Source organism: Peromyscus eremicus, chromosome 18, assembly GCF_949786415.1.
Source record: "Peromyscus eremicus chromosome 18, PerEre_H2_v1, whole genome shotgun sequence".
NCBI lineage: Eukaryota > Metazoa > Chordata > Mammalia > Rodentia > Cricetidae > Peromyscus > Peromyscus eremicus.
The window spans coordinates 38,448,751-38,461,189 of NC_081434.1; the positions used below are offsets into that span (position 1 = coordinate 38,448,751).

At 43.7% G+C, this 12,439-nt stretch overlaps 1 protein-coding gene across 1 annotated transcript in view; it reads left to right on the plus strand.

Annotated features, from left to right (window-relative positions):
- Mybpc1 (myosin binding protein C1) overlaps positions 1-12,439 on the plus strand; it is a 59,314-nt gene that overhangs the window by 28,159 nt on the left and 18,716 nt on the right. Inside the window, exons 14-19 of the mRNA XM_059245399.1 lie at positions 357-463; positions 779-912; positions 3,894-4,053; positions 5,719-5,823; positions 7,156-7,344; positions 8,368-8,502. Of these exons, the coding sequence (XP_059101382.1) occupies positions 357-463; positions 779-912; positions 3,894-4,053; positions 5,719-5,823; positions 7,156-7,344; positions 8,368-8,502 (830 nt within the window). The remainder of the gene's footprint in view (positions 1-356; positions 464-778; positions 913-3,893; positions 4,054-5,718; positions 5,824-7,155; positions 7,345-8,367; positions 8,503-12,439) is intronic.

Here is a 12,439-nt window from a genome sequence, read left to right on the forward strand (position 1 = left end):
CTCTTCGATGCATATAACCAAAGTCAGTGTTTTCCTTTGGAATTTCTTGTGTGTTTAAGTGTAGCATTATTAAGATGCTGTATTTTGTTCTTTTTTGAAGTTATGAGACAAAAGAAGAATAATAGACACTTGCATACATAATAAGCAGATTGTATTGCAGAGATACTTTAATATACTCCAAACCAGATCTGACTTGGACAGTAAATAGAATATCCCCCATCTTTGCGTGTCCCTCTCTTCCTTTCCCTCCTGTATGAAGTGAGCGCATTAAATAAAGGGCAGGTCCCTCCAGTTTGGGTCATGTGTACTCTACACCCTTGTAAAGTGTTAGAAACCTGTTTTTCCTGTTTCCTTAGGATCCACAAGTTAGTCATAGCCAATGCTCTTGTTGAAGATGAAGGTGAATATGTGTTTACACCAGACGCCTACAATGTTCCTATGTCTGCCAAAGTTCACGTCATTGGTGAGTAGATCAGAGAAATTATTGTATACCTGTCCACTTGTTTGCTTACCTTGGACTACAATGTATCAAAAGCTATATGATTTAAAGGATACATCAATGTGATATTATTCACTCCTTATAAAGAGTTGGTTTATAAATCTAACAAGAAGCAGTTTTATAGGGTGCCAAGCACCAGCTCTTGTGAGGACTCATATATATATACTTTTAGCCAGGTTAAAACTTGATTGCTACCGATGTTTATCATTAGCTAATCACTAGCCAAAACACCACGTAGAAATGGCTGTATGGTGACCAAAGCTGTGCTGAATGTTCCAGATCCTCCCAAGATCATCCTGGATGGCCTTGATGCTGACAATACCGTGACAGTGATTGCCGGAAGCAAGCTCCGTCTTGAGATCCCAGTCACAGGGGAACCACCTCCCAAAGCCATCTGGAGCCGAGCAGACAAGGTCTCTCTCTCTCTCTCTCTCTCTCTCTCTCTCTCTCTCTCTCTCTCTCTCTCTCTCATGCGCGTGTGCACATGCACACACACACACACACACACACACACACACACACACGCATGCACGTGCATATGCACATGGCCCAACTCACCCCTTGCCCCCATGATTCAGGTGAAAGGAAAAGGTGTAAATCAACGTGTCTGTTAAAACCAGCTGTGGTGGCTCAAGCCTTTAACCCCAACACTGGAGACAGAGAGAGGCAGGCAGATTTCTGTGAGTTTGAAACTAATCTGGTCTACATAATGAGTTCCAGGACAGCTACAAAGTGAGACCCTGTCTCAGACACACACACACACACACACACACACACACACCCCACACACACACACACAAAAGAGTATGTTATGGTTATAATTCCTTTGAAAAGAGAATGGGGTCTAGTTTTCAGATAAATCTATTAATCACTTATTTATTTTCCTATTTCTAGCCACCCATTTACTTGGCCAAGCATGATTTTGTGAGTTATGAACATGGTCCCACCTTCTATTCCATGGACGTCATGGGGCAGGCAGGAAGGAAAGTGGTAAACAGTGAATAAGTAAATAAACTAAGGAACAAAATCACTCTGCACAGTAAGAAGCGCTGTAACAGAGGACGTGCTAAGCTGGGTCTGGTGTCATACACCATAACAATTACACTGAGCAGAGTAGGGCAGGAACACGCAAGGACAGCAAAGGCTACCTAAAAAGACCCTGTCTTTAAAAACTCTAATAACAATACTAATAAAAAGTAGTATAATAATAATATATTAACAAATAAATACAACAACGAAAAACCCAAGAGCGTACTTGTGGGAGCCCGTTCTCGGGTTCCTCGTGGCTTTACCCAGCAGGTCTGCATAGAGAGGATGATTGGACCACGGGCCTGAGTGCAGGTGTCTGAGATGGTCTGCACTTGGCTGTGCTGGGGTGGGGTGGGGGTTGCTCCACCTCTTGGCATCTCTATAAATACCCTGGGGCAGAGACAGTCGGGGCCGTTGGAGAAGGTTCCAGGCCCTCTCCAGGCTATCCTGTATTTTCTATCTGTTTATCTCCACATTCTAAATCCTTCTATCTAATATTTCCTGCTGCTTGCACTCAAGAAAACTCTGGGGAGCCGTGGGGTTGGTGGGTAGCCACCCCGAGCATATTGTGATAGCAAGTAGCTGTACAGTCACTGCGGCCTGAGTGACAGCAAGGAGCTCCAAAGGGAAGAGACCGCCTGGTGAAGGCCTTGCACCCGCCAAGGTCAAGGACAGAGAATGAGTTCAATGTGTGGGAGGCCTAGGAAAGCCAGTGCTACGGGGGCACGTGGTCCAGGAGGAGAAAAACGAAAGAATCTCAGTTTAAACTACCCTGGTTTCTTGCCACCAAAATATTACATTCAAAAAGCAGAACAGGAGTCTTTCTGCCAAAATGGAACAACAGGAACCCGATTTATATTCTCGAGTAGATAATCTCCAACCTGATAAAACCATGTGAATGATTATTTTCTGTACATTGTAGTCGAGTTAGGAGAGGTAACTACCTCGAATATGACCAGCAAGTGAGGGTGTTCTACCACTGCCTTGCTTAGAGAGTTCTCCCGTGGTGGGGGATGTGCTTAGGGGTCAGCCTTTGCCCTAGCATGTGTGAGGCCCTGGCTTTGAGTCCTAGCAGAGGAGAGAAGGAGGAGAGGAGATATTTCAGTTTCAGGTGATGTACAAGGAGGAGACGCCCCAGCAGAACCTACAGATTGTTTAGGATTTTTCATTCAGGAAGACCACAGTGGCAGGACGTCATCAGATGTGCGCCAGAGTAGAAAGCTCCACAAATCAAGCTCTGGGGCTCTCTGGACAGTGTGGTAGCCTTTAACCCCAGCACTCTGGAGGCAGAGGCAGGAGGATCTCTGTGAATTCAAAGCCAGCCTGGTCTACACAGCAAGGTTCAGGCCAGTCAGGGCTATGTAGTGGGACCCTGGCTCAGTAAATCAGAGGTTGGGGATGGAGCTCAGGGGTTTAAGATTTAGAAGACAGTCGAAGAATACAATAAAAGGCTCAGCTTTTCTCTGCCAGTTGGAAATTAGTCCTTCTTCTATGTCTTTATCTGAAGTGGAAACTGGAGGCTGAACAGATGGCTCAGTGGTTAAGAGCACTGGTTGCTCTTGTAGAGGACCCAGGAATCAGTTTTCAGCACCCACAGCCAGCTAACAACCACCTGTAACTCCAGCTCCAGGAGATCTGACGCCCTCTTCTGACCATTAGGGGCACTACATGCACATGGTACAGAGATATATACGCAGGCAAAACAACTATACACATAAAATAAAAATAAATAACTCTTAAGAGAAAAGAAATGGAAACTTAATATCAACTCGGGTGGGAAATTATCTTTGTGCCATTCTTCAATACCACCCACCCCCTGCCATGTTTTTTTTTTTTTTGTAGTTTTGGGGGTGGGGGGAATTGTGGGGTTTTTTTTGTTGGTTTATTGAGACAAGATCTCATTATGTAGCTCTTGTTAAGTAGACCAGGTTGACCTTGAACTCACAGAGATCCACCTCCAGAGTTCTGAGACTAAAGATGTGCCACTGCTCAGCCTTCTCAGTGTTTCCAAACTCTCAAGACATCCATGCAGATGAAAACATGAGTCTCTGATATGAGATAGTGTATTTCTGATTTTATACATAAAGAGGCTGGCATCCTAAAAGGATACCTTCTACCCTTATACTTTTCTGTCCTCCGGGTTTCTCTTGGTAAAGCTTGTAGTTAATGGCCCATGGAATGGAGACCCCTTTCAGCTGTGTGGACTTTGAGCATATGAAGTCTGGGTTTCCTCATATGCAAATGAGCTAACTGGAGTAGGTGATTATGTATATGTTAGGCACTCAGGCTGCCTGCCCGGGGTCCTCAGATGCTCGGCAGTGGATCCTGCCAGTCCATCATGCCGGGTTTGCCTCTTCCTCATCAGGCTATTATGGAGGGCAGTGGTCGGATCAGGGCGGAGTCTTACCCTGACAGCAGCACGCTGGTCATTGACGTGGCGGAGAGAGACGACTCTGGTGTGTACAACATCAACCTGAAAAATGAAGCTGGAGAAGCACATGCGAGCATCAAGATTAAAGTTGTGGGTGAGTTCTCCAGAAACAGGCTGACAGGAGAGAACCAGCATCTCTCCTTTCCACCTCTATTATTTTTCTCTTTGTATTACCTTCTTCCCTCTTATTTTCCTCCTCTGTTTCCTTGTCTAGAGGACTTCTAACTGGAGTAACTGAATAGTTAGGGGCATTTGGGACTGTTGGTTATTAGTTCTTCAAAGTCATCATCCCTTTGGGTACCCTTTAATTTTTTTTTTTTTTAATATTTTTACAATGAAGATATAATTACATTATTTTACCCTTTCCTGTTCTTACATCCAACTCCTCCCATGCCTCCCCCGTAACTCTCTCTAAAATTCATGGCCTCTTTTAATTCTTATTTACACACACACACCCCAAACACATGTGTAGAAATACAACCTGCTCAGTCCATTCAGTGTTACTTGCATGTGTATGGTTTCAGAACTGACCACGTGGTATTGGATAACCAATTGGGGGGCTCATCCATGGGGGAAACTATTTCTCCGACCTTCAGCACTCCTTAGTTGCCCGTGCAGGTCTTTGGGGGGGGCCCTGTGAGCCCTCCCCCTTCTACGTTAGTTAGCACCTCTTGGTGCTGTACTTGCTAGGGTCTTGTTTAGACAGCACATTGTAATCATAGGTGAAGCTTCCGTTCTCTAGGAGACGCAATCTCACGGCAGATCTCCTGCTTCTTCGGCTCTTACCATCTTTCCGTCCCTTCTTCGGCAATGTTCTCAAAATCTTAGATTTCGGGCTGTGTTGTAGACGTATCAACTGGTGTAGGCACCTGGGATCGGTTGTCTTTGGCATTTTGGACAGTGTGGTAGTCTGTGACAGTCTGTTGCAAAGAGAAGTTTTCTATAATGAGGGGTGAGGACTTATCTGTGAATGTAAGGATAAGTATTTAGAATGCAGTTAGGAATTATGGTAGCTCAGTAAAACACCAGTAATAGGCTCTCCTCCAAGATCCATGACCTCATTAGCTCTGGGTAGTTGCTTCTGGGTGCCCATCAAAGGTCACTGAGACGCAGTTGCTGATTTCCCACGTCAATCATTTGAGGCATGGTAGCCATCCGCTTTGGTCCTTAGCTTTGTAAATGCACTTTTCCTAAGCTGAAACCCAGGGACACGAGTCTAGCTGGCTATTAGTGTTGCAGATTCTCCGGGGCTCCTTTTCCCACTTCAGATTTCCTTGGGGGACCATATTTCAGATGGACCCCAAATTAGTCACTTTATCAGAAGCTAAACTTTAAGACATAGCATCTTGCCAATGCTGAATTGAATTCTTCCAATTAATATCTTAAATGTTCTATTTGATGTAAAATTGACAATAATTAGTCCTTGGTTCCACTCCGCTGGAAATTCATTTTGTAATTAAAAAACAATAATATCCATCATTTAGGTGATAATTTCTTGTTTCCATTTTCAGAGTTAAAAACAAGAATCTTGGGCCCCCTGTGGAACATGTCTTCTAATGCGACAATTTTCAAGGATTTTAGACATTGTTACGTTTATTTTCACCTAGCTCTTTCCCCCTTACCTGTATTGACATTTTGTCCAAGATCATTTTTAAATGCATTTCAAAAAAGAAAAAAAACAAAAAAACACCTTTGGTACCAGGTTCTTTCCCCAAACCCCTACTTGACTATTAATGTTTCCCTGTTTTGTCTACTACAGACATCCCAGACCCTCCAGTGGCACCAAACGTGACAGAAGTGGGAGATGACTGGTGCATCATGAACTGGGAGCCTCCCGCCTATGACGGAGGGTCACCGATCCTGGGTAATCACAGACTGATCAGCCCATGTCAGGGCCTATGCAGTTGGCATCGTCTTAACGCATATTAGGACAGAATACATTCCGGAAACTGAATCTAGAAAAAAGCCTGTTGAGTGGGTAGACTCCTGGCCTAGCATACAGGAGGCTCTGAATTCAGTTCTTATATTGCTAAGGAAGAGGAGGAGGAGACAGTGGCTTGTTATAATATATATTTATAGGGCGGTGGTAGCACATGCCTTTAATCCCAGCACTCGGGAGGCAGAGGCAGACGGATCTCTGTGAGTTCGAGGCCAGCCTGGTCTACAAAGCGAGTTCCAGAAAAGGCGCAAAGCTACACAGAGAAACCCTGTCTCAAAAAAAATAAAATAAAATAAATAAATAAATAATAATAATAGTAATAATATACTTATGACTTCAAATATCTGTTGAAATATCTATTGTGGTGTTCTATGACTCCTTGGGATTTGAACGGATGTGATGCACATCTTCTGAACACTGGGTCTCTCTCTCTCTCTCTCTCTCTCTCTCTCTCTCTCTCTCTCTCTCTCTCTTGTTTGTTCTTCTTACTCAACAACTAATTCCAAGACAGCTCCAAGTCTAATTCCCATTGTTATGGCCAGAGAATACCATAGGGTTGTGTTTTAGCTTCTGTTCTATTTCTCTGAAGAGATGCCACGACCAAGGCAACTCTCGTAAAAGAAAGCATTTAATTGGGGGCTGCCTTACAGTTCTAGAGGGTTAGTCCTTGATCATCACAGTGGGAAGCAGACAGGCTTCCAGAACAGTAGCTCAGAACTTTATATCCGATCTGCAGCCAGCAGGCAGGGAATTGGGCCCAATGAGAGTTTTTGAATGGGGGCCATTCTCATTCAAACCGCCCCAGGTTGTGTCATGGAGGAATTTCTCAGCATAAAATTTTTAGAAGAATTTGCCTCCTCGATGGAGAATTTTTTTTCTATAGGTGGTAATAAAATGGACAAAACTGATCTTTCCCCGCTTAGTTCCATCGCTGCACCTTCTGGGATCTTGGCCCTGGATTGCTCAATCACAGCGACTAAGTTGCTAGGAGCTGCATGTCTCTGGTTCACTTTTCATCTTTTTCCAGTACAACTTTATTTTTTCTAGTCCCATTATTTTATTTTATCTGTATCTTGCAGAGTCCACATTTGTGTTAGCTGATCTCTAACAACTGGTGGAATGAGGTGCATTAAAACATAAATGTTTTTTTCTGCTTCACTCAGTCTGTTTAGAATGTGCAAAATGTCTAAGAACTTTGGAGATAAGGTTTTTAAAAACAAAAAACAAAACCCTGAGTCTCTGCTTTGTACACTACAGGGTACTTTATTGAGAGGAAAAAGAAACAAAGCTCTAGATGGATGCGACTGAATTTTGATCTCTGCAAAGAAACAACTTTTGAGCCCAAGAAGATGATTGAAGGCGTGGCCTATGAGGTCCGCATCTTTGCGGTCAATGCCATCGGCATCTCCAAGCCCAGTATGCCATCCAAGCCCTTTGTTCCTTTGGGTGAGTCAAGGAAAACCACTGTCCCAGCTTATTATTACTGCTTTCCCTCTGCCTTGTAAACCAGGATGACCTGGAGCTTCTCAAAATGGTGGGTGGGGTGTAGCCAGACAAGATTAAGGGCGATTCTGTGAGAAATTCAATACAGACTTTGAAGTTGACCATCTTCAGAATGTAGGTCCTGGAATTCAGTTCCAGAACTCCAGTGAGAGCTGTGGGTGGCTCCCATTGCCATTCCTGACTGTAAACATGAGGCTGAGTCCATGTGACTGTTCTTCATTGTCTTTCCTAAAGTGTCAAGACCAAGCTACTGTGAACCTCTTTGCTTTGCAATTGTGTCTTAGTTTACAACTGCATCTTAAGTTTATCTATGAAACAAGAAAAAGTCCAGCAAAGGCAAATGAAAGATAAGCTATCTCCACTATTTCATTGTATTTAAGTATTCCTTAAGAAATGGAAAATTCAGTACAAGAATTTGTTCAATGACAAGTCTTAGGGCTGGAGAGATGGTTCAGTGATTAAGAGCAGGCGTTGCTCTTGCAGAAGACCTGAGTCTGACCCAGCATCCACATGGGGCAAGCTCATAGCTACCTCTAACTCCAGCTCTGGGGGATCTCACAACTCTCTCTCTTTTGAATACTGGGCACCTGCCTATATGGGCACACAACCTCCACCCACATATATACACATAATTTAAAATGATAAATATTTAAAATTATAGGGCTATAGAAATTTTACTCTAGACCATTAGATTCCTCCAAATTGATTTCTCTAACTCCCTGTGGCCGCCCAACTTCTCACACAAACTTTCCAAACTGGAGAAGGAGTGTGGCAGTCTTTCCAAGATCCTCCCGTCAGTCAGACATTTGGCTTACACATCGCCATGCTCTGGGAGTTCTCACTGAATGTCAGCAGGGCATGGAGCTTCTGCGCATGTTTTTAGTTGCATCCCAGTCTCTTATCGCAGGTGCTCTGCCATGGCTCCGCATTCATAGTTTCCTGTGTTTCTCACTTTCATCTTTTTAGCTGTGACCAGCCCCCCTACTCTTCTGGCTGTTGACTCTGTTACTGACTCGTCTGTGACAATGAAGTGGAGGCCCCCAGACCAGATTGGTGCCGCAGGTTTAGATGGCTATGTGCTAGAGTATTGCTTTGAAGGAAGTAAGTACACCTAGAAGGTACAGTGAATACCGTCAGCGCTAGGTGAGATACGCCTTGCTTTCTTTTGTCATTCTTGGGAAATCATTGCTTTCTTACTGAAAATGATACCAAGCCAAAGGCCATTTTTCTGAGATGTAGGTGAATATAGATTTCCTCTGGTATTTAATGCTATACATTTAGATGCCAAAAAAAATCTTAATTAGGCTGTAAGGAGGGTATCACCACTGGGCTGGCATGGAAGGATGGTCTTTTGGCAAAGCTTCAGAGACATCTATTTCTGGACTCAGTGCAACTGCAGTGTGCCGCTGAGTAGTGAACATCTACTTATGGGCAAGCACAGGGGGATAGACTATGTCTTTGGCCGTCCAATGAGCATGTCCTTCCTTCTTAAAGAGAGGAAGGATTAGGGTTGGGGATTTAGCTCAGTGGTAGAACACTTGCCTAGCAAGCACAAGGCCCTGGGTTCGGTCCTCGGCTCTGAAAAAAAAAAAAAAAAGAGGAAGAATTAAAAGCAACTCTTAATTTTAAAGAGCTAGGATTAAATCCCAAAAAGTATGAGCAATGCATTCAATATATGACAATAACTTATCTTAAGGCTTGTATACATGAAAATTAAATTTTGGAGGGGAAAAGAAAGAATCCAAAGAACCCCTCTGATTAAAGTAAAAGAGAGAGACATAAAATGTCACAGAAACCAAAACCAAAAGGGTGTGATATTCACTCATTGCCTAGTGCTTTTAATTTCCTGCTTGCCATAACCAGAAGAAAATGACATTTGAAAAAGGATTGGGGGTGTAGCTCAGTGGGAGAGCATTTGCCTAGGTTGCGGTATAAGTCCTGGATTCAATCCCAAATAGGAAAAAAAAGAAAGGAAAAAAGATAGGAAAAGGGAAGTAAGAGAGAAAGGAAGGAAGGAAGGAAGGAAGGAAGGAAGGAAGAAAGAAAGAAAGAAAGAAAGAAAGAAAGAAAGAAAGAAAGAAAGAAAGAAAGAAAAGACAGGAAAGGAGGGAGGGAGGAAGAGCAGGCAATAGGTGAATGAGACAGAAACAGCCCTGGCTCTGGACTCAGGCTCCTCTCTGGTTGACGGTAGGCAAACAGTCCCCCCCCCCCCCCCCCCCCCCCCCCCCGCTTCCCAAAGAAGCTACTGAGCTCTCACAAAACAAAGACCAAGAATTAACCTCTAAAAATCACTCCGTGGACCCCAAACTTTAACACTGAAGCTCCCCGTGAAGGAAAGAAGCAACGATGCCTTTGGGAATCAAGAATGTAATCAAGAATGTAAACAATAACGGGTGTCCCTGGAGGAAAATCACCGTGGAGAAGAAACTTAAAGAAACTGTTGAAGTTCCAGCCTGCCCTGGGGCCCGGCAGAAATGGCAGCTGGCGCTCAGGAAGAAGCGGAGATGGGGATGAAGCACCCTGGGACACTGATATTCTTTTATCCAGCCTCACTCCACTGGATCTGCTTCCTTCAAGCTTCAGAAGGCCCTTGATCCTAAACCAGTGGGGGGATCTTAGAGGGAAAAGCCCCAGGGATAGCATGGTGAAGGAAGTGGGTATTGGGACAAATTCAACAAGAAACTCCTTCAGCGTTTCCCAGTACGGTTTATTTCCATTCTGTTGTCCCGAGCCCTCCCTTCGGCATTTCATACGGCCCAGCCAGCAGAATTTCCTAACTCATGTGTGATGTGGCTTCTGAACAAGAACCTTCTGTATGTGTATGAAACGGAGCAAATTCTTTACTCTTTTCTTTCTGATAGGTTTAAAAAGTAAGAAGATACAGCAAAATGATAGATGCCTGTCATTTTGATGTTACCCACCTTAGATAAAATACAACGAAGTGTATTTTACATAATTTTGTGTGTGGTCTGTGTAGATATATATGTATATGAGGATATACATATGTATATGTACACGGTCATTATGTATATATTTTGCCACATAACATGTCGGAATTAGCTTTCTATGGAAACTCTTTCATAACGCCTCTCTCTCTTCTCGTGGTCTTTCCTGGTTTTCTTAATGTGGCTGCCTGATTCTCCATTCTCTTTTAATGGCTGCTCTTCTCCGGACTAATTTCTGAAGTGTTTGATGCTTTTGGATATGTCAGGTTTAGTCTGTAAACGTCTTCCTTACATAAGGTTGTGTGCCTTTTTTTATGATTATTCTGCCTTTTCTGTTTTATTTTTACTGCCTGCAGCATTTTATTCTTGTGGTCTTCACTCTAGTTCATCTTTTTCTTAAAATAGACCTCGTGCATCAAATAACGTATGCATTCCCTCCCCCGCCCCTCAGGCATCACTTGTTTCCTGTTCCCCTCCGTTGAGGGAGCTCGGACGTGAAGAGACTAGCTATTTTTGTTCCCTTCCCATCTTTCTTATCTTGTTTCCTCTTTGATCTGTTCTTTGTTCTTTTGTGTTTTTTCTCATCTCTCATTTTTACTTTTGCGTCCACTGAGTCTTGCCTAAGAAACTAGCGCAATAACTATCGAACAGACCGTTTGCTGAAAGATGTATCTTCTTTCAAAGTCATGAGTGATTTTTTATCATCCACACACCCTCTCAGCTGTCAAGATATCAAACCTCCCTTCTAGTACTGATAGGGTTGGGAAAAGAGAGCTGGGGGAGGCCAAGGTCCCCAGAGGCAGTCACTCTGGACTCTTTATCCCGGCTCATCTCCTTGGTACCAAAGAAAGGTACATCATTCCAAACCACTGGGACAAGCTCCAAGCCATCCCTGTGAGCACTTTACTTGAAATACAGGGACACAGGAATGTCCAGTTTGTTTTCTCAATGCAGAGTTCATTGTCCTGGTAATCAGGGCTGCTCCCCGAGCTGCTGGGGCTGACTTCATTTCTACCGGAATGTGTTAAGGCACAGCTGAGTCCTGGTAAGACAGTGCTAGAGTGTCCTCCTAGACTCTAGGGAGGAAGTCCCACCATGCAAGTGAGCATCCTGCTCCCTGGGGGACTGGAGAGGAACAGACTGCTCCCTTGGGATTCCAGAACCGACTCTTCCTTTTCCTTAGAGGTCTTATTTTGTTCTCTAGCTCTTCTTCCTGCCTGTGGAGGTGTCCCAGCCTCTCTCCTCGTCTGCTTTTCTTAGCCCTTCTCTTCTCTGGGGCAGGTGCCTGTAGACCAAACCCACAGGCTGTACCGAGGAAGCTGTGCCTCCCCTTAACATGTCTGGTCTCTTGCGTCACTACTCCGAAGACGGGTCTCTTTGTCTACTTTGCATACTTTACTAACAGAGAATGCTGACTACTGATGCAATATTCTTCTGGTGTGAAAGTGGGTGTCTTTAATTAATTTATTGACGGATTCTCAAAGGTACATCAGCAAAACAGTCTAATGAAAATGGGGAGGCTGCGTATGATCTACCAGGTAAAGTATCTGTGAAGCTCTCGGACTTTCTTACTCTTTGAACCTTATCTGGGAATATTCCATGACCTTACATGAAGGACCTTCCCACCACCTTCACACAGAAGTCCGTAGAGTTGGGGGGAAAGGGGTGACTCTCTCCTTAGGATCCAAGACTTCTCTTTTCCCAGTGGTCCTTTCTGACTTTTAGAAGCGGAAATACTTGTATGTCCTGGATGCTGGGTTTAAAGTCTTTTGATAATATAGAGTGTAGACAAAGCTACCAATTGATGAAAAGGAAAATCCAATTTTTGGTTAAAGGAAAGGGTTGTACCAGCTCATGAGATACCAGCTCATGAGCCTCCTTTCCTCTTTATGAGTAGAATTGGCTTTTCTTCATGAATGCAAATGACCAGATTCCTTATGTTCACGTTAATGTTTCGTGATAACAAACCAGCTAGGATAAAACAGACCACGTGGCAAGAATAATGCCTTTCCTTCGTGAGAAGGGCAATTTCCTGTCTTTCTGAACTTTAAAGTTTATCAAGGCCTAAATGTCAAGATTGTATCAAGCAGTAT